Below are 23,019 nucleotides of genomic sequence, written 5' to 3'. Positions count from 1 at the left end.
ATGTTCTTTGTTGTATAAATCATTATAACTTGTAAAAACAAATTATTTTGTTCCTAATAAATTATTATAAATTGTAAAAATGTTCTTTTCTTGTATAAATAATTATAACTTGCCCCCCCCAAAAAAATTCCATTTTCATAAAAAAAAAATCCATTTTACTTAAATATTCCAGAAAATATTTTAAGAAAATCACATATTTTCCACATAATTGACGAAAATAAATGCATATTTTAATTAAATATTTGGCATTTTTAAATACATAAAAATCCGTTCCTTAGTAATAACTGTAACTGTATTGTTGGTAAGACTGAGTATTTTTTTTTTTAAAGGAGATTCAAAGTGAAACTCGTTTGGATGAATAGAGGTTTATTATTTATTAGAAGCTTGTATATAGAGGGTGTGGATCAGAAACTGAATTGGTTATTGCAAAAGGGAGCCAAGAACGTGGTAATAGCAAATAGCGATGATTGGGTGGTGCACACGTGGCCTACTGATAAGGCGCCACTGCCAAATAAATATCAACTTTTAATCTTAAGAGTAATCCTATTTGAACACAATTACTGCACCACACCAGTCTCAGATTTTTCAACAATCTTCAACTTCCTATTGGTGGATTGATGGGTTGACTTTAGTCGGGAAAAGATGACCTGAATGAGGGGTGTGTGGTAGAAGAATCCCTCTGTTCAGCAGCCTTACATTAACATACGAGGTGTGGCTATTAAATAACGAGACTATTGCTGTAAAACATTTTATTTTAAATTTATACATATTTAGTTATTATCACCTTCAATATTCACCCCTCCCCTATCCCTACAACGCTCCATGCGAATTTACCATTGTTCGAAACAGTGCTGGAAGTCTTTTTCTATGAGCTCCTGCATGACGCGTGCCGCTTTTTCTTTCACAGCTTGAAAGACAACGCAGTGTGAGCCGGCGCGTTGTCTTGATGGAGAAACCCTGATTTGTACTTCCACAAATCGGGCCGTTTTTTCCTTACTCTTACACGGAGCTTAGCAAGCACCTCACGGTAGTAATGTTTATTAATTATAATCGATATTTTCATCCGGAAGAGCGACCCGGGCGGTCATCATCTCCTACGTCTTCTCGGGCCATCTTGGAAACGCTTGAACCACTCAAAAAACTCGCGCACGTGATCAACATTCATCGCCATAAACTTCTTTTAATAAAAGATAAGTTTCAGTAGCGGTTTCACCAAGTATCATGTGAAATTTCACGACAATTCGTTGCTCTACTACATGTGTAGTATCATGTTTTCGGCAAAACGAAACTAACACCTCTATTACACAAACAGACGGTTCCGGTCAGACAGATTTCTCTTCGAACACGTGAGACGCTGCAATCAAAAGAGAAGGCTTTACACTGCACAGCTGTCGGTCGTTAGCATGCATAGTTCTTCTGTAGCAGCATCAGTCTCGTTATTTAATAGCCACACCTCGTATAAACTTAAACTAACATGCATATTTCTTTAAATCACCGTAAGGAAACAAACTTACTTTACTACAAAAGTCCTCTTATTAACCGTTAAATAAAATCCAAGTCCTAGACCAGGAATCGAACCCAATTCCTCAATATATCTCAGCTCTGTAGGACTCGCCTTTAACCCAAACACCCAGTATTGATAATCCTATTTTGGGTTGTACAAAATGAATAAACTTTTGATTAGAACGTTTGATTTAATCCCACAGTTCGAGTCCCAATATCGATTTGGGTTTGAGAAGAATTGAAATATATATTAGGCGTTTGTTTTCTAGTGATGTCTCATGATCTGCAGTCCAGTATCTTTTTAAGAAGTCGGTGCTTATCTCTTGTCTTGTAAGTTTGGTATGGGGGGGATTCCTCGTCAACCAATTGTCAATGTATTGTAGTAAATAGAAGGATTTGCCGGCGAGTGTGTAACTGTTTGGTTAATATTTACCATTAATTTGGGTTACCCGTTTCCTGGACCATCATTATATTTTTTTAATTGGTTCTTTTGTCTTTATTGGGAGAGGACTGTAGTAGGATGAGAGGAAATGATCACAATATCGCGTAAGGAGGCGAGAAGAGGAACAGTTCGAGCCTCAATGTTTTTTTTTGTTTTCTTTTTTTGGCATTGGCTTCCGCCATACAGCCAGCATCGTCTAGGTGCTTATCACTAGAATATCACTCACTCTCCATTCTTACCTACAAATACATTCGCTTCACACATTCATCATTCTACTATATACTGCTATTTACATAAACTGCTGCTAATGGATGGAGCAGCACTCTGTGCTCCTGCCATCCTTATAGCTTAACCAAAATTAAAATCACGTAATCCTTCTCTAAGCATTTTCTTCCATTCATTCTAATTCGGCTATAGCTTTTAAATACATTCATATTTCATTGCTAGCTCTGCTATCGACTTAAGCACATAAATGTTGGTGGAGAATATAATGTCTTCGTAGCGAAATGGTGCATCTAAATACCTTGTATATATCGTCAAACATTCGTTTCCTTTCTACCACATAACGTGGACATATCATTATTACATGTTTGAAATCCTCCTCCTCATTGCAATCTACGCAAAGAGGAGAGAGGACCTTTTTGTTGATCCTGTGTAGATACGATCCGCACACCGCGTGGTTCGCTCTCAGCCTGCTTATTGTCGTAACAACCCATTTATGACAATAAGCAGGCTGAGAGGTTAAAATAATTGTTAGCAAAAATAAAATTAGGGGCCAATTAATGCCCATTCGATAATCATAGACTTAATAACGCCCAAAATATTGTAAATACTTGGTTTCAGCCACTGCCGGTACAATAAAACATCCTCCATTATTAAAGCTTATTCCGAGCTACCCTAATCATACAATTGTCAGGTTGCAGCCAAACAATTACTTTTTTCTTAAAGAAAAGCAAAGAGTAGTGAAGGGGCAAACTTCTACATTGGGTGTTTCAATGCGCTTTTAGACTTTTAGACTGAGTAACCCCTTGGAAGGTACCTTTATAGCCTGAAATTAGAAATCCATTATCTCTAAATTCAAACTCCAACTTATAGAAACTTGAAACTTATTTATAATTACTAACAATAATAATAATTTGTAATCTTTCAAACTGTAATTTGTATTTGTATCTTAGTAAATTATCTAGTTTGTAAAACTGAAAGGAATTTTAGGGAGGGGGAACCAACCATTCTTGTGGACTGCCCTAAAACATATTTTATGTAGAGAAATTCGAAGGATCTGTTTTGAAATAAAACAAAATCTGAGGAGGAAAGATATATAAATCCTTTTAATTGAATTTTCTGTAAACAAATTCGTATTAGCAACACACTTAGTCCTCCTCTTGAATAAAATATTGCCCCCAGAACCGCATACTATACTGAAATGTTACTTTAAAATTGTAGGTTCACTTAGTTGACATCAAGTGCGACTGTGCTAAACCCTTTTTCATTTTTGGCTTTTCTATGATCTAGATTCTAGATCAAGGTGACCAGGCTTTTGGCGGGACAGTCCCGATTTTTGGAAAGAATGCACGACAAACTAGGAAATGGCGGGAGAACGGGAAGAGAATATACGTTTTTTTTTGCGACCATGTGGTTATTTCGCCTAGATATGAGTTTTATAATTATTTTTGTTAATTTTAATAATGTTAAACTTTAGTAATAACAAATAATTGTCGAGAACTGATTATCGAGAACTTCTTATTGTTGATCAGTTTTTTTAGAATTCGACCCCCATTTTTTTTTAGACTTAATGTGTCCACACAATAATGCACTAAAAAATTGTAAAAATACGCGTTGTCCTTACCAAGAATTAATGCTGTGACTGCAGACATATTAGAAAAACCACAATTAAATGTTGAGACTTTGAAAGCTATTTTATGTGTGAAATATAATTTAACAAATTCTTGTGGAAAATATTATTTTTAAAATGTCTTCAAACAAAAATTAACTCAAATGAGAAATATGCCAAAGAATAAAATTGATACTATACATAATTTTGTTTAATGTATTATATTGTATTATATTATATTGTATTATATTGTATTATATAATACTCTCTTATATTCCCCCATTTCGACTATGGTTGTTTAGTGTATGGCGGTCTTTCTGGTGATATTGAAGCTAAGCTTAAGCGCCTCATGAACTGCTTCATAAGATTTATTTTCAGCATTTCCAGAGACTCTCGCATTTCGCACTGCTACGATGAGTTGAAGTGGCTTTTTCCTGTCTATCGCCGCCAATATTTTTTGGCTTCTTTCCTTTTTCAAGTCATCCAGTCTCAAAGGCCTTCCTATATTTTTCAACTCCTAAAGTTTAAATCCTCCATCCATTCCCGTAACACTAGATCTCGCTCATCTGATCTCTATATTCCCTCTCACCGTACCTCATCCTTTGACAAGTCCTTCCTAATACGTGCTACCTCTCTCTGGAACTCCTTGCCTTCATCTGTCCGCCATGCTCCTACCCTATCCGTCTTTAAATCCCGTCTATTCAGTTATCTCCTTTCTATTCAGCTTCCTCCGAAATTCTAATTGTTTTAATTTATTTCCTTAATTTCTGCTGTTTTATTATTTTATTTTTACTTTCATTTTCACTTATTATATTTTCACTTTTGTAAATACTTATTTATTTATTTAATTTCTCTATAATCACAGGCCAAACTATTAAGGCCTCTATTTGTACCTGTATTTATTCTTAGGGGACAATTGTCCCAGAATAATAAATTTCTTTTCTATTTCTATTTCTATTCTATATTGTATTATATTGTATTAAATTGTATTATATTGTATTATATTGTATTATATTGTATTATATTGTATTATATTGTATTATATTGTATTATATTGTATTATATTGTATTATATTAAATTGTACTTATGTTGATATTTAAAAAATGTATTACAATACCATTTTTGCGTCATATAAAAATTTTTCAGTGGTGCCCGGCTTTACCAATGGTAAAATCTGGTCACTTTATTCTAAATAGTCGCAAAAGAATTTGGTACCAAAAGTATTCCTAAATCTATAACTTCGGTTAGAAACTTTATTATTGGTTTAAGAGGATTCCTTTTAAAACTGCGATATATTTTCCTGTAGCACAGTGATCTTAACCTTTTCTTTTTTTGTCGCGGCAAACTTTTAACAATTTCAAAATTTGGCGGTAGACTAACAACAATAAGATAAGTTTAAAAGTATTTTACTTATCCATAATACCCTATGTAAAATGGTTAATGTTTATTTTCAATATAGAATTAAATAATATGTACTACAAAAATAACGGTATATGTTTATTAAGGGATTAATTAGAAGTTTAATAATAAGAATACATTTAATGAGAAATTTGAGCTTGATGTTTTTTGATAATTACAGTTTATATTTGGTCGTATAAATATGTAATATATAACAATATATTATGCTACTCTCATATCGTCTTCTAAATTTAATATATATAAGTTTTATAGTATGCATTTCTAAAATTTGGCGGCACTCATCAAAACTTTCGCGGCACTCGTTCGCGCTAGATTTTGCCTCATATTTTGTTAACGGTATTTTTAATTTTTTTCTTCTTATATTTTGTATGATTATATCTTTGAAAACAAATGAAAATTATTATAAATTAAAAGTTAAACAGTATAAGACTTGCCAAGTGCCATCGATGGACATTAGAAGCGGGCATTAGTGGTACTAATCAGTGTTTGTGATCTTGAGGGTGAGAAGGTCCGTTATCAGTGAGCCGCACTCCAGCGCTTCCCTTAGCCTTGTTTGTCACCAGGATCTAGCTCGTTTATTCCACCACATCGACTTCTCGTACATCTGTAGAACGAGACAAAGAAACTGGTGAGTGCGTTGTTTATTAAATCTAAAAAAAAAAAAAAACAGAGAGTCGTTATCAGTGTAAATATTTTGCTCTCGGCTAATAACTGGTACAGCTGGCTAAATATATACCGCCCAGCTCTGATTAATTATTCATAAGTGAATTATTAGATTATGATTGCTATTAGAATACATCCAATAATCAAGAAAATGAATTTTTTGTGTTTTATAAGAGAGAAAAGTTCAGCATTTGGTAGCTCTATTTTTTCAATTATTTAAAAAATTTTCAAAATAAATAACAGTCTGACGAAAAACGGGACATGTTGTTTAAGAAAATGCGTGAAAACATCTTCTTTTCTCTAAATTTGATATTTTAACTATTTAAAATAGCGTTTCCCAACCGGTGGTACGCGAGTTGCTGGTTGGTGGTACGCGAAAAATAATCAGTAATGGCGGACATAAAAAATTAAAACATAAAAATATCATAGATACGTTTTTCCCTATTTCATAAAAATTATTTCAATTAATAATATTATATAGTAAAGTTGTTAATAGTATGTACAGGAATAAAGTAAGTCAGTCTCAAGACAAACGAGAAAATGCACATTTAACAAGATTAAAATTGTCTTTCATGTAGTATTTTCCAAAACCCGAAATCACAAATGATAATTGGATTTCAAAGCCCCTTCTATAAAGAAAATTTAGGAAAAGCTACTACATTATCGTTAAAAGATAAAGAAAATTTAACAGAATTATCATGTGACAGAGCTTGAATGATAACTGTGTAAAAATCTGCTTAAAGAGACTGGATTGTAATGAGTAAGCTCTATCCAAGCAACATTAAATTTAATTTAAAAAAGTTTTAAAACTAAGATCTTACACTTTACAAAGTTTATAAAGAGAACATGAACTTGAACTCCTTTGTAACAGATACAAATGAAGATATTAATAATAAAATAACACACTCGGAATAACAATTTCCATGAAAGACAATCATTTTTACGAAGTGGTACAATTTAGGATGTTGTAACTACCAAGTGGGTACGCGAGCCAAAAGTGGTTGGGAAACGCTGATTTATAAGCCTGAAGCTAGTGATTATATCACTGAACTTTTACCTTATTCTTCGCTTAGCTTTAAAAATCTTGGACTTATTTAGTATATGCTTCCAACCTTCTGTGTCAATGACTTTTCTTTTCCACTGTCTGACTTTCGACATTGACCGCCCTCTTTATCTTGTTTGGAATCTTTTCTCTCAATATATTAATCAAGGATTTCATCAGACTCAAAATGTTTTAGCAACACATTCACTTCTAACAACCAAAATGGCCTAGCTGCTTTTTTGCCTGCAAGAGTTAGTCTGCCCAAAATATTTTTCGGTAAAAGAAAACATTACTTTAGTTAATCTTTTACAACTAACCTGTATTTCTGCATAAAAATGCAATTTTACTTGATTTTTTTAAATCATTTTTAATTTCGTACTGAATGAATAAAAGAAGCTAGAAAGATCAAGAATTATAACTAAAGGCTGACGTTTTTAGCAGCTAAAAGATCTAATATATTTCCAAAAAAAATAGTTTCATATGTACAACAATTCTTGTATATTTTGAGGAAATGTAAAAAAAAATCTTATTTCTATTTTTCTGCAAAATTAAATTATGCATGACCGTTAGTAGTCTCTGATGTCATCACAATCAGTATTTTATGACCGAAATACGCATATCTGGTTTCGTTCATTTAACCCAAATTTTCTCTAAAAATATATGCTTATGTGTGATTTATGTGATCATATCGGACCCTGTAATGGCCGCAATATAGATGTCTCTTATTCGAAGTTTGTTAGAAGTAGTTTTACTATTATAAAACTGAAAATGCACACGGCTTCAACCTAACTAGTTAAAAATAAACACCCTAAGCAATTGCTTACTACTATGACATAGGTGGTAATACTGTTGAATTCAGTTAAATGGCACGCAAGAGACTGCATGATTCTCAACGAGGGGCAGATACCAAACTGCAAAGTTGGTTCAGTAAAGTGGTATTACCAGTAGAAAGAATATATCAAAATCTTATTGTCGCGTCTTTCTGTTGGCAATCCAGCAAAGTATCAAATTTGAACGATTTACGATTTTTGAGTTATGGAGGATATAATCTCAAATTTGCGGAAACCAAAGGTTGACTAAGGTGACCTTAAAACGGTCCTTTATATTCACGAAGTGAGTTGCTGACAGTAATTTTTACCACAAGTGAGCATAAAATTAATCAACGGATTTCTAATTTTAGAAAGAAGTTGGGATCTAAAATTTACCGCGGATGGATTAAAGAATGATGCAAACTGTAGGTAACAGAATGAAGATGAAGCTGAAAACCATTTAGTTACAACTTATGACCAAGAGTATGACAAAAACCAATAGTGGAAAGATAACAAAGAAGCTATAATTAAAGCAGTAGAGAGGACCGCGGGGAATTAAGAAGAAGCAAGAGAATAGAATGGTTTACTGAAAATTGTAAAATGAATGTAGAAGAAAGGAATAGAGCAAGAATGAAAAATAGAACATCGTGAAGAAGATAAAGCGACAAGAGGTAAAATCAAGCAGCCAAAGTTTCTGAGAAATAAAAAGAGAGCTTGATTAAATTTAGTAATGTTATTTAGATGAATAAAAAAAGATTTCAACCAAATATTAAGTTCTGCGGAAGAAAATTTGGTAAACTTGATAGAAAAGGAAGCAGATGTTAGTATTGTATTTTGAAGAGCTCCTAAACATGCAGGATGAAGAGTTTCCAGGCTATCCGATTAAAAGAATTAATTAGAATGTCTGAAAAAAGAAACATCGAAGAAATAATAAGGGTGCTGAAAATTAATAAGACACCGAAAACCATCTTTGGCAAAAACAAAAAATAAAAACGGAAAAATTGCTTCAGTACCTTCAGTAATGCCTGCATCTTTTTAAGTCGTGTAAACTTAACATATAATTCTCCTAAGAAGAGTAGGTATGTCGTCCACAAACTTTTAACAAAAAATTGTTGTCATTTAATTTTATAGCTTAAAAAGATTTTGAAAATAACCACCAAAAAAAATTGTACAAACTTGACGTCTGTCTAGCTCAAGGAAGTGGTTTAGTTTTGCTGTTGGTCGCTAGAGTGTAAGCCCGGTCCGATAACACTTTTGTTACCTGCTGGTGCGGTTTTTTATTTTCTTGATCCACAGGTTACAATAGTTTGTGTTTGGTGCTTATATTTGTGTTTATGGAATTTTCGGACGTGGGTGATTAAAAAAAGTTCTCAATATTTGGTACAACAGCGTGGAAGTAAGTTGCAAGCTTTTTTTATTATCAATACTTGGTATCAGTATATTATTTGTGTTTTTAAATATTTTCTTACAGTATAAAACAAAACTATAAATTTTAGGGTGCATCAATAGTTAGCTTAGTAACATTAATTTAGGTTTTTAATTTATTATTTACTCGTAATATGCTGTTTCCATGGTTTCTTTTTCTGATTATTTTTTTTATTTTTGTATAGAAATTTTCTAACAATTCATTATGGCAGATGATAATGGAGAAAGATTTACAAATTCCCATGAAGCCGGTTTGAGCCGGACCCGATTTGATGATGAAGGTGTACCTACAGCCACCTCTACAGCTCAGGTAAGAGATTAATTAGTATTCCGTATGTGTACTATAAGAACAAAGGTTTCAACTAAGTAAGTAATGTCAGCTTTCCTTCTGAAAATTAAAGAATGTGCTCTATCTAACTAGACAATACTTTTTGATAATTTTCTTATATTTAATACTAGTTATGAGAACATGAGTAGAAACGTGAGTGGATCATTTATTCCTAAATATTAGAGTGTAACCATTTTTGCGCGTTTTTCTTTTTAAATTTTGGTACAGTTTAATGCATTTACCAATAGTTCCTTATTGGGTTCCTTTTACTTACTGTTAATGCTTGTATCAGCTTATTAAAAGATCAGTGTCATTAAAAGAAAATTATTGAATCTAGAATTTCTAGCGAGTTTTCCTCACTAATTTAAAACACTTAAAGATGCCACAAAACCCTTTCTGAAGTTAATTAAGTAAAATGGGAAGTTTTCCCATTCATACCTATAATTAAGTTTATTCTTTGGCCCCCATTGTCCTTAAATATACCACTTCTGATAGTAGGTTAGAACGATTCTTTAACTAGTACCAGTCCTCCGCTTAGAAAACGTTATGGTAATCAAGTGTGTCCCACTTAAATCACAAACTGCCATATAAGGTAGCTGATGGGGGTCCCTAAAGCTACCGAAGCAATATCTTAAGATCTAAACTGTGGATTAGTTCAGTCCAGCCAGCTGTAACCGGTAGGAAATATTTTAGACGTATGGTATGGTGAGGTGGAAAAACATTATGTGGAACTTCAATCATTTTTAGCTGATTCCTAACGGTTGAGAGGTTACTTCTGAACTCTGTTGTACTCAGCTAGAACCTGTTTAACTGGAAAAGTGTTCTTCGAACAATCTGACTGAACATTTAGATCATACTTATTCTGTCAAAGAAGACTTGTATTTTGAGCTCACCTTCATCCTGCTTCCAACCCATGCTTGCCACCATCTGCTATCTACTTCTTCCTCTTCATGATCCCTTTTATGTGGTAAAAGAAATTAAAAATATTGCATAAGTGAAAATGAAAAGTGACTTTTTTTTAATTGCTAAACGGTTACTGAGGTGCTTTGAATTGTGGCCTCACTGATGGTTTCAAGAAACATTAAATATCTCTAGCTAAATAAAGAAACCTTTTTTAATTTTGAGGTATAAACCTCTCAGACCTAAGTTATATCTTCGTTAATGAATCATAAAGTTCCTTAACTGATTACTAATTTATCAGATTTAGAATTGTATATATATATATTTTTTAATACCTCGATGTTTACTAACATCTCGTCTTTCATTTCTGTGAACAAAGTGGCCGGAAAGTATTCTTTGTGAAAATAGCCCTAGTCGGATTTTAACCGTTGCAATTTGGTCCTAAACAATTTGGCCCAAATGAGTTCAATGAAGAATAAGTAAGATTAAATTTTATATGCCATAGAAAGTAGCATTATGGGCTAGCCATTGTTTAATCATTTTCGAATTAAATTGTACTGGTCATCACGAATAAAGCTTTTTTTGTGAAGTATCAAAGAAGATAAAATGAAATGTTAGCACAGACGGACCCGAAATTAAAGCGCAACAACTGCTATTACTTCCCAATCCACAGACATCTCATCGTCCAGAATTTGAGAACTTGTTTGTGAATAGTATTATTTGTATTAGTATTAAATTAAACCATTTAAATTATATTTTATGTATAAATCTAAATTATATGTTTTTGTAGAAAAAACTGGAGCGCTGCGTTGGCCTGGTGTACGTGGACAAATATGATGAATTTCCTGACCTTAAGAGATCTCTTCATATAGGCTATTTGTTAAATACTTTAAAAAACCTGCCACAATCATTTGAGGTAAACACATTTGAACTTCCTTAGGGGAAATTAATCTATCCACTTCTTCAGGGAACTGCGAGTTCTTGCGGGTCTTACAGCTCTTGCATTGAACACCCAACATTCATGCAGTGAACGTCGAGCCTGCCGTGTAGTTTGGGGGTGCAACTACTTGGGTATATCTAGTGTGTTCAGCTTATTTTCGCCCTCTTTCTCTCTCACGTACTCCCAAAAACCTAGAAAAAAAAGAAAAAAAAAGTACGTTGACATCTATGAACATACATAATGACTAAAAATGTACTAAGTATTATCTGTAAATATTCATTAATTACGCTGTAATGGCCGGAAAGTATTGAAATGGCTCAATACTTTTGGTGGGACGCACTAAAGAATTAAAAACACCCACACACACAATCACTACTAACATTTCTATGCAAAAACACTAAAGTTACACTACACAATTATACAGATACAAAAAAGTATTCTTAAAAAGCCACAGTGGAACTTATAGGACGTCGTGCATTTCTCCATTCCTTTTAAAATCCACCAACACATTCACTTTTTACTTTTCTTTTCAAAGGAAAAGACTTTTTGTTAGTCTGCTGAATGAATTGAAGCATTCCTTAAAATGTCTTTGGCCTTTAAAAGTATGCTCGAATTTAAAGTTTATAGATATTATAACCTACTAAAAGCTAACTTACTAAATAGGTTTCTGATTTTTCCTAATTCTAATCAGGAACTAGTAACGACTAAACTCTCTGTTAGTAATGTATCTGATGAACTCTTTTTGGTTTATTGGCAAATTAAAATTGCACAATTGCAGTAAGAGAAAATTGTGTGAAGTATGTAGAGAAAAATGAAAAAGCTATATTTATTTTTTGTTTAATGTTAAAGCTTTCTTATTTGGTAATTATTAATTATTACTAGTTATTAACAATAAAATTGATAATTTTAGGTTATGGACTCTAGTAGAACTTGGATAGTGTATTGGACATTACATTCATTAGCACTGTTAAATCACGAACTAGATGCAAGTATGAAAACAGCAGTGATCAATTTTCTGAATAGGTAAATAAGCATTATATTTTTGGTTTTCTCATCATTCATTTCAATTAAATAATTTATTTTTTTTCTTGTACATATCGTGTGAGGATATTGACAAAAACAAATATTAGTATATTTTAATAAGTATCCTAATTATTGGACACTGCCTTTGAAATGAAGGAAGCTTTCTTATTTAGGAAAAATTCTTGTAAAAATGTTTTATTTTTGGTGATGTACTTCATCGTCATATAATATTCAAGAACCTAAGGTTTATAATTTAAATGACATAGTGCAATTCAAGCTGGTTTAATTGATTTATTTTTTTTTTAATTATAATACATTTAATATAGTTAATTTTTGTAATGTATATATTTATAAAATTCAAGGAAATTTAAAGATGTACTCCTGGCAGTCGGCCTTTGCCACGCCAGAAGTCTTGCTTTATGTAAATTGAACATTAAGATTTATTTAAGTAATAAAAATACTTACCTCTTTGGTACGTTAGTTGTCAACATGCTGAAGGAGGTTTTGGAGGTGGCCCTGGACAAGATGCTCATCTTGCACCTACTTACGCAGCTGTCAATGCTCTCTGCATCATAGGATCTGATGAAGCGCTTAGTATTATTAATGTGTATGTTAACATTCATTGATATGGATCATTAACATTAATTTTTAATACGTTAGAATTTTAAAGAAATATGACTTCTTTGTTACGAAATGTTTAGTGATAAAATATTTCCACCTTCACTGTCAATAATATTCTCTATTTCAATCTATTAGAATTTACCCATTCAATTAAGAGTGAAATCTTGTGATCTTTTTAGTCGCATGATTTTTATGTACCCGGTTATAACTTTGTGTGTGTACTTGTTCACGGAATACCTCGAAAACGAAAAATTGCACTAAGCTGTAATTGGGCATTTCGGCTGGACAGTATTGCTCTCTTTATTGTACAGTTTGCCGCTCACTTTAGACTTGCTGCTTTAAAATGAGATGTACAAATATTTGTTTGAAATCATATCAAGTAAGCAATCCTTCACATGTTTATGGATTAGCATTGTTAAATACTTACTTGATCAGTCTTGGTTTAAACCCATCATTCACATAGAAAATTTAAAAGATAATATTTCTTTTTAATGTTCCTTAATTTAAACAAATCTAAAGGGAAAAATTTTTATCGGTCAACACCGTGGATTTCCATAAAATTCTTATTATAATTACCAGGACGTAATTGGCCAGAAGTTTTCACATTGCGCTTCAACTAAACTAATTTTTTCATTTTCTCTGTTAGATAAAAATTGTTTTCAATATATATTCTGTTTTTATTTCAGAAAAACCATGACTAACTTTTTGCAAAGAATGAGAGTAGGCGATGGATCTTTTTATATGCACACAGATGGCGAAATAGATATGCGTAGTGTTTACTGCAGCGCAGTCATAGCTAGTCTTCTCAATGTACAAAATCACGATATTTTTGAAAAATCTGTTGACTGGATTTCCAGGTACATATTGCTTGTTGCTATTTTAAAACAGATGTTCCCATTGTGATTGAAATTGTTTCAATTTATTTTCATAATGATACTTTAACTTACACATTTCTATTTAGTCCACTTTTTAAAAGAGCTGTGTTTTTAAAAACAGAACCATGTAACACGGAAGAAATATGTGGTCGTAACCTCAAAAGCTATTCAAGCATATCCATTACATGTTTGCAGATAGTACACATTCCTTTGTAGTTCTAATCTTTCTTCCCAAAATGTTCTGATGAAATAAACATATTATTATTATTATTATTATTATTATTATTATTATTATTATTATTAGTCACATAAAATATGTTGCTCTGGTTTATTTAAATTTTCCTGAATAGCTGTGTTTATTGAAGGGAACCTTTTTTTGTGAATTACCTAAATGTTTAGTTCTTTTTTTTTATTTATCAGTTTTTCCTCACACAAAAAATTTAGCAAATTTATCGTGCGGTATAGAATCGGAAGTAGCTAAGAATCAAGCAAACAAGTGTGTGTATGGTGTATACATTGTTGGCTGAAAATCGTTGGAATCATTTAAAAAAAAAAAAAGAAATTGCAAAAAAATAACTAGAAAATTTACTCAGCAAATTTAGGTCAAAACCTCATAGCCCCTCTCTTACGAAATAATAAATTTGAAGTTTCTGTAATGTTTTGTTTATATTTATAGATATAAATTTTTATGACATTACCTTGCCTTCTTCTTCTTCTTTTTCTTCTTTTGCATGTTACAGGTGCCAGACATATGAAGGTGGGTTTTCGGGCACACCTGGTATGGAAGCTCATGGCGGTTACACTTTCTGTGGAATTAGTTCACTTTATTTATTGGGCAGTGTGGACAAGTGCGATATGAAATCTTTACATGTATGTTTACTTTTTTTTTATTTTATAATGAGGAATCATTAGTACATTAATGGATTAAGTTCTTGAGTAATCGATTAGTCCCATTTATTGTTATGTTTTTTTGGGCGCGTCAACATATGAGGTTATTGGCGCCCGGAGATTTTTTTTTAGCGCACTGCCGGCCTCCGGATAGTGTTCTGTCGTTACAGACAACACCGTCCTACACCGGACAGTAAGCTGTAAGAATCTCGTAGGAAGAGACCAGCAGCTAGATTCGAACTCGGGATTTACGCATGGAATCCAGTATACGCTGACCTCTGAGCTAATTCCTTCCCTGTTTTATTATCATTTATTTTGAAACTAAGTCGCTTCCCAGACTAAGATTATGATGAAAATTTTTCTAATGGAGTGTGACTTTATTACTGAAGCGTTTTATGTATAATTATAATTATATTCGTTACAGTATCTAAACGTAGTGTGAAGTTCTCTGTTTTTCTTTTTAATCTTCCATTGTCTATCTCTCTCTGGGGTGCAGTCACTCAGTGAACATCAGTGAACATCGTCTCTGTATTTAATTTGATTTAGTTTTGTTTCTAGCGATCTCTTTGATGTGAAATTTGGCAGAGTTGTGTTGAAGTGACTTTTGTATTAGTACATAAATTTTCAAAATAATCTATCGAGTGGTTTTTGTAAAAAAAGTAATTTAATTAAGTTTAACAAGAGAACAATTGAGGTGAGTCATTGCTTCTTATTAGTTTGAACTTTGCTCGTTTGGATACCTTGGTAAATAATTTTATTTACCTACCTTTATTACAACAAGTACAAATATTTTTAAGTATATTATTATGGCAAAGTGTGGTAAATGCAACGTTATACTAACTCGTGCACCAAATGTTACTCACGCACGGTGCGGCAAATGCAATCTATTGTTTCATTTGGAGTGTGTTGGCCTTACACCTGCGGATTGGTCCACGTTAAAAGATTTAAATAAAGCATGGTTCTGTAATGCTTGTAATAAAGAAATGCGAGTTGCTCGTACTGATTCCACACCAGCATCTCCGGCCCCCACTAAGGTAGTAACTTCTGGCGGTGAAATGTCTACGTTAAATGAAGTACTCAAGGCGATTCAGAATAACACCTCTGCACTCAATAATTTTATTGAGAGTCAAAAGGTACAAAATGCGGACATTTTAAAGTCGTTAGATGACTGTCATACCTCTATACAAGAGAATACGACCACTGTAAATGTTTTACAGGCAAAGGTTGATTCTCTCATTGCTCAGGTAGATGTACTCACTTCGGAGAAAAAAGCACTTGAAGGTAAAGTGTCAGAATTACTGGTGACGGTTGAGGTGTTAAAACAGGCCTCAAGATGTAAAACCGTAGAAATTCATAATGTGCCACTGGTTCAGGGAGAGAATGCGAATGATTTGTTAAACAAAATAGGAACAGCTCTAGATGTCAATGTTGGAGAGGTCGATTTTGTTTATAGAGCTAAACCAGGTCCAAGTATTGTTGACCCCCCTCGACCACCTCCCATCATAGCTACTTTCCTGAGGCAGTGCACTAGAGATGACCTTATCACTAGAAGAAAAGTAAAAAGGGACTTCTCTACCAGGCACATCGGTTGGGCTACACAAGAGAATCATATTATCTACATCAATGAATCCCTCACTCCGTACTTCAAGAAACTCTATGGTGCGGCTCGTGCCGCGAAAAAATCAAATATTGTAAAATATGTGTGGGTGAAAAACGGTAGGGTGCTCATTAGGAAAGCTGATGGTGCTCCTGTGATAGTAGTTCATAAACTAGATGATATACCATCTCAATGAGATCGGATGTCTGTTAAATTTTGTATTGCAATGCGTATTAATTCAGCTCTCTCATTATGTTACTCTTTCATTTACTATTTGAAATTAAATAAGGAAAACTACAGCTGTCAAAAGTGTTATTTCTCTAGCAACAGAAGGTTTTATTTTTATTGTATCAAATTGTATTCATTTTATTTTACTAATATTTCACGTTATGGTCTCTTTAATTTTGATTTGTATTTTTATTTAAAATTAGACACACAGGTACAACACTTATATATTGTTTACATTTACTTCTTTGTAGGAATGATTTTGGAGTTGCTTTTTACAATGATTATGGTAGATAATTTATTAGTATGTCATGTTAATTGTCAATCATTGGTTGCACATATTGATGAATTTCATCACTTTTTCGTAAAACATTTTTATTACTATTATGATTATTATTATTATTATCACTATGGGTAGGATTTTATTATTCATTGGATTTACTCTAATTACTATATTTAATTTATTCTCTCCTATATTATTTTTTCATTCTTTCTGTATTATTATGTTCCTGTTCTTTTGTACAATTACGACATTTCTCACTAATTTCATCTTACATCTAACTTATGTGTCTCTTTTGTTCTCTGCTCTTTTTATTTTTTGCTTTTGGTTGTGATGGTGGTAATGCTGATGAATATGTTTCTCACGGATGATCATGACTAGTAATCTGTCTATTTGCCATGTTAACTGTCAGTCTTTACTTGCCCATTTTGATGAATTTAGAGATTTTTTCTCTGGGAATTTCTATCATATCATTGCCTTATCAGAAACGTGGTTAAAACCGCATGTTAATGATATGGTAGTTAATCTTAGTGATTATTGTTTGATTCGTTGGGATCGTCTTGGGAAGACTGGCGGTGGGGTGGGTCTGTATGTCCACAGAACACTCAAAGCGAAAGTTCTGGCTACCTCTCCATCTGTTTATTGTTCTCGACCAGAGTTTTTAATAGTAGAGATTTCTGGATTAGAGATCTCTAAGTTACTGTTGAGTGTCGTCTACCGTCCCCCTAAAATTGGCTATTTATCTGACTTTGAGTCAGATATAACGCAATATATACCCTTATATAAGCATGTAGTCATTTTAGGGGACTGGAATACAAGTATGAACTCCAACTCGTTCGACAGTAACTATTTAAAGAATTTCCTATATGAAAGTAATTTAACCCTAGTTCCTTTCCTCCCTACTCATCACACAGCTACCTCCCATACTTGGATAGATCTTGTCTTTGTCGATGACATGGATAAGGTCATCCAACATTCCCAACATCCGGTACCTTTCCTTTCCTCTCATGACCTTATTGAAATCAAATACTCCTTTAAAGTCTCCCATTATTCCCCACCAAATTTTGTTTACAGAGATTTTAAGCAGTTTAATATGGAGAGGTATCAGTCTGATCTAGAGATGTGTGACTGGTTATCAATTGTGGAATCAACTTTCATTGATGATAAAGTTAATTTATTTAACAAAAATATAATTTCTACAATGGATAAACATGCCCCGCTTCGTTCTGTGAAACTTAGAAGGCCATCGGCACCTTGGTTGACCAATGAAATTCGTGTGTTGATGAGGGAACGTGACTCTTTGAGAAGAGCATTTATTCGTTCTCGTTGTGAGTCCGTATACTCTAAATACCGAATACTTAGAAATCAGGTACAGGCAAGGGTTAGAACGGCTAAACGGGAGTTTTATTGCACTAAGTTTTCGGGCATTAGGGACTCTAGAGTGATGTGGAGTGAATTAAAGAAATTAGGCCTGGTAAAGTCTAGAAATCTCTCCAGCTCTATTTCGTTCACTCTTGACGACATCAATGCTCACTTCTCCTCTTTCTTCAATAAACAGACTGTCTCTCCTATTCCCTCTCCCTCTAGAACACTGACTGAGGTAACTGGCGACGACAAATTTTATTTTCAACATATTACTTTGGACGTACTATTAGATAATTTATTTAAAAGTAGATCTGGGGCTGTGGGGGTTGATGATATCCCAATTAATTTCCTAAAGAAGTCCGTTCCTGTTATAATCCCTTCTCTTCTTGATATATATAACTATTCCCTAACCAATTCAGTTTTTCCTTCTTTATGGAAACTATCTCTTATCCGCCCTATTCCCAAAATTAAATTACCTTCCTCTCTAGATGATTATCGTCCAATTTCCATCCTGTGCGTTACATCCAAGCCTTTAGAAAGAATAGTTTCCAATCAGATTTCTAACTATCTTAAAACTTACAATTTATTAGATCCTTATCAATCAGGATATCGGAACAACTACAGTACTCAGACTGCTTTAATAAAACTAACTGATGACATACGCCTTGCAATTGACAAACGAATGGTTACTGTTTTGGTTTTCTTTGACTTTTCTAAGGCCTTTGATTCTGTCTGTCACTCTGAACTCCTCTTTGTTCTTAAAAGCTTGAATTTTTCTTGCAGTGCTCTCAAATGGGTTGAGTCTTACCTTTCGTCTCGGCGACAATGTGTCGTTGGAATGAATGGTGCTCGCTCAAGATGGGAAAATGTTGCTTCTGGTGTGCCGCAGGGCTCTGTTTTGGGTCCGTTATTGTTCTCTATCTATGTTAGTGATATTTCTAGAGTTATCTCAAACTGTTTGCATCTCATTTACGCTGATGATTTAATTCTCTATTTTCATATTCCTTTTGATCAATTGGAGAATGGAATCAGATGTGTAAATGATGACGTCGCTTCTATTTTTAATTGGGCAAAAGATAAAAATTTATCTTTTAATGCCGGTAAAATGAAGGCGATGGTGGTTGGTAGCTCTAGATTTGTTAATGGCATCGATTTTAACAATATTTCTAGGATAAAAATTGGTAACATTGATCTACCTTATGTGGATTCTGCTAAGTTTTTGGGAGTTACCTTCAATAGCACCTTAACTTGGCATAATCATGTGGGTGATGTTGTCAATAGAATGAACAAAGCTCTGTATCAACTGAAGTACCATAAAGAAATCTTGCCTGTGTCACTAAGAAAGCAGTTGGTTCAAACACTCATCCTCCCGCATGTAGATTATTGCTGTCTTGTTTATTTGGACCTGACTTCAGAACTGAATACAAGGATACAAAGAGCTCTAAACTCGGGTGTTCGTTTCATTTTTGATGTCAGGAGAGATGAACATATTACTCCTTATTACCATCGTCTGAACTGGCTAAATGTTGAATACAGAAGGCAATATTTTTTAGGTGCCTTTATTTATTTTCTGTTCAAAAATAGAGCACCAGATTATCTGTATTCACTATTTAGTAGCAAAGAACAGTTACACTTGAGGACCACTCGACAAGTGGATACAAAGTTGTACACGCCCACACCTAGGACTGCAACCTATCAAAATTCTTTTTATTTAAAAGCTTGTAGGTTATGGAACTCACTTCCGATTGGTTTGCGTGCAAAGTCTGTCAATACGTTTAAACCTCATTTATACGAACATTTTATCAAAAGTTATCTAAATCAGTGATTTATTATTAAAGTTATTATTATCATTACTATTATTACTTCTTTGTTCCAATTATTATCTTTATTTCGTCATGTTTTCCTCTACTTATTATCACTATCACTATTACTATTATTATTGATATTATTGTTATTAATGTTATTATTATCATTATATAATTATTATATTGTAAGCAGTAGACCTATTCTTTTCTTTTATGTTAACATTTTTATTTATGTATTTATTTGTGTATATATTTAAAACGGAAATGGAATTTTAGTTTTATTTTTTATCTTTTTGTTTTACTCTGTATATATTGTAAATATTAATTTGGCAGCAACTCAGAAGAGAAATTTTAGTTTATTAAATTTATGTATATACTTTTTGTTGTCCTTAAGGGACTAATGTCCCAGGACATTAATAAACGTATTTCTTTCTTTCTTTCTTTCTTTCTATCTCATACAGTGGTTCATAGTTGCTTCTAAGTATCTTCTGCTTCCGCATTTCAGTACTCTTCTTTCTCCTTTAGATTAGCATATCCCGGTTTCTTATCCACTTTTACAGCTGATCAAACTATGACCTGATTCATAAGAAGCTTTGCTCTACTTAAAACTCCTCTATATTTGAACGTGTTCTGTAAAAAGTAGCATCATCAAACTATTAATGACCCGGGCTTCTGGCAAAAGTATTCGATCTATAGATATATATTTACAAAAACTTGTATTAATTTATTAAAAACCTTAGTTAAATAATATACTATTTCAATTTTGTTTCCAGAGATGGATCCTTAATCGCCAGACTTCATTTGAGGGTGGATTTCAAGGTCGCACCAATAAATTAGTTGATAGCTGCTACTCTTTTTGGCAATGTGGTAGCTTAGCAATCCTGAATTTAGGCCTAATGAGTGAAAATTTGTTAGGTTAGCATTTTTGTAGAAATGTAATGCAGTATATTAGATTTTGAATCCATATTAATTTTTTGTGATCCATTTATTTATTTATTTTTTCTATAAAGAAAAAAATCAATGTGAGTGGCACTTTGACAGCTCTTTGTTACAAGAGTATTTATTAATTTGCTGTCAACACATTTATGGTGGCTTCATAGACAAACCTACAACGTAAGTGTTTCTTACTTTTCATTGCTGTAAGTTTTTTTATTATTCAGCTTTCTTTTCTTAAATCTTATAAAGATTATATAATCTTAAACAGACCAATTTGCAGATCAAGATAAAATTGCTTTATTCATTCCACTAAGCATAGTGTGTACGTTTTGTTTTTTTTATTCCCCTCTAACGTTTCTTGCTTAAATTATGTGATCAATTTTAATTCTCATATATTTTCGTTATAGGTCTCAAGATCCATATCACACATGCTATTCACTGAGCGGTTTATCTCTTGCCCAGTCGCCCTATGTTGGTGATGCTGATGTACTTGGTGCAGCTGAGAATAAATTGGTTAGTTTTCATGAGATATATCCAGAAATATGAGCGAGAAGTAAAAATCTCAGCCGCACGGCTTTGTCGGAATAGTTGGTAAGACAGCCAGCTGTGCCGCAAAAGGTTTACTTGAGGTAATTGTTGTCATGAGCCAAGAATTCTTCGGCCTCATTGCCTTCATAACCTGATTGATTGATTAACCGAGATGAAAAAAATTGTATTTTGAGACTTAATCCTCATTGATCTAGCAAATCCGTACCATTTTAACTGAATTTGTTAAATCAGTGTGGTTTTCCAGGAAAATTATTACTCTGGAATTAATTATTTACTGTCTTATTATTTTTGCTTAGCAGATAATAATTGTAAATAGTCCGTCTAAAAAATAGCGGGCTGGATTGTCTTGGCTTACTAAAACATTACTTTAGTGTCTTCAAAGGTCTTGTCGCCTCGGCTTTCTAGTTATAGATTCGTCTTTGAATTACATCTGCTCATTTCGCTTCTGCTGGTTCTAACTGCTAAATACTTTCAGTTTTAGTTTTAACTACTTCCTTTTAACTTTTACTATTGTTTTAATTTTAGTATGCCTTTCTCCTTGCCTTCAAGAATACGGCCTGTTGCTGTGGTTTTGAACTCATTTTCATATCCTTATTTCTTTCTTGCAGTTACACTTAAGTTGCTCCTGGATTATATTACCAATAATTGCTGTTTCTGATTCTTCAAACAAAGCCTTCAAAATATTTATTAATATGGATTCTACTGTTTGTTAAGATCCTTTACTAAACGCTTCTATTTTCATGTCCCTAAACTGTTGCATTTTGTAAATGCGTATAATATTACTTATGATTTTGATCATCATTTGTGTGCTTCCTGGATTTGTGACGACTTCGACAAAACAAGCTTACTTGCCTCTGGAAAGAACTTTTCCTGAGGGGCTTCTTCTCCAGGTTCTTAACCCTTCCTTCTATATTGAGCAGCCTACATTTTGTGTTAGTAGAGATTGAGTCCTTATTCAATGTGCATGAATATTGCCCGAATAACAGAAACCACAATTGGAATTGCTCTTTTTTAATTGATTTTTTAAAAATTTAGTCTTGAGTTTGAAAACCAAGGAACAGTACGTCATTTAGATTTTTTTTTTGTGCTATTGTAAACTCATAGTAATTTTTAATTTTTTTCATTTTTCAGGTAGAACTGCATCCAGTTTATAACTTACCTATGAATGCAGTTAAGCACGCTAACAATTTTTTTGGTATTGAATTTAAATTGAGTTTTCCAATACAGTATAACTAGGAAATCGTGTGAGTGTTTCAATCTAGATTTTTAAATGCATAAATTTATTGATTCTAGGAGTCGTTGATGGTGAGGACAAATGATGTTTGCAAATAGTGAATGGATAAGGGAGACGTTGTGAAACGCTTAGTTTAGTTTAAAGTTTCTAAGTGATCGAAGTGTGTAATAATTACGAAATAAGTTAACTTGAGTGCCTCTTTTCAACCAAATAACTAATTTTAAGGAATTCACCTACATTTTAGTATAAAACCTGTTCAATATCTTTTAAGATTTTAAAATTTTGTACAATAAAAAACAAACAAAATTATTGTATTTA

General features: G+C 32.9%; 3 protein-coding genes across 5 annotated transcripts in view; 2 read left to right on the top strand and 1 right to left on the bottom strand.

The window, feature by feature from the left end:
* The window catches only part of LOC141461753 (T-cell acute lymphocytic leukemia protein 2 homolog), a 22,186-nt gene extending 16,415 nt beyond the window's left edge, over window positions 1-5,771 (bottom strand). Inside the window, exon 1 of the mRNA XM_074143052.1 lies at window positions 5,631-5,771. Within this exon, the coding sequence (XP_073999153.1) occupies window positions 5,631-5,663 (33 nt within the window). The 5' untranslated portion in view covers window positions 5,664-5,771. The remainder of the gene's footprint in view (window positions 1-5,630) is intronic.
* Fntb (Farnesyl transferase beta subunit) lies at window positions 5,687-23,019 on the top strand. Of its 3 annotated transcripts, XM_074143048.1 has the most exons (12): window positions 8,960-9,106; window positions 9,321-9,445; window positions 11,154-11,279; window positions 12,214-12,326; window positions 12,808-12,933; window positions 13,634-13,804; window positions 14,563-14,692; window positions 20,756-20,897; window positions 20,993-21,095; window positions 21,326-21,431; window positions 22,599-22,662; window positions 22,761-23,019. In XM_074143048.1, exons 2-12 carry the CDS (start codon window positions 9,341-9,343, stop codon window positions 22,784-22,786), a joined length of 1,212 nt encoding a protein of 403 aa, XP_073999149.1. In that variant the 5' UTR covers window positions 8,960-9,106; window positions 9,321-9,340; the 3' UTR covers window positions 22,787-23,019. The 3 variants fall into 3 exon arrangements, with proteins under 3 accessions (XP_073999148.1, XP_073999145.1, XP_073999149.1); XM_074143047.1 differs by lacking the exons at window positions 8,960-9,106; window positions 22,761-23,019 and adding an exon at window positions 5,687-5,824 and having other exon boundaries at window positions 22,599-22,711; XM_074143044.1 differs by lacking the exon at window positions 22,761-23,019 and having other exon boundaries at window positions 8,959-9,106; window positions 22,599-22,711.
* Window positions 15,216-16,702, top strand: LOC141461751 (uncharacterized). Its single transcript, XM_074143049.1, has one exon. It carries the CDS (start codon window positions 15,517-15,519, stop codon window positions 16,501-16,503), a length of 987 nt encoding a protein of 328 aa, XP_073999150.1. The 5' UTR covers window positions 15,216-15,516; the 3' UTR covers window positions 16,504-16,702.

The sequence above is a fragment of the Rhodnius prolixus genome, unplaced genomic scaffold (assembly GCF_049639745.1).
Source record: "Rhodnius prolixus isolate KJV_2025 unplaced genomic scaffold, Rpr scaffold_12, whole genome shotgun sequence".
In the NCBI taxonomy this organism is placed as follows: domain Eukaryota; kingdom Metazoa; phylum Arthropoda; class Insecta; order Hemiptera; family Reduviidae; genus Rhodnius; species Rhodnius prolixus.
The sequence above is the reverse complement of the archived record's forward strand: the minus strand, read 5'-3'. Positions and strand labels throughout refer to the sequence as shown.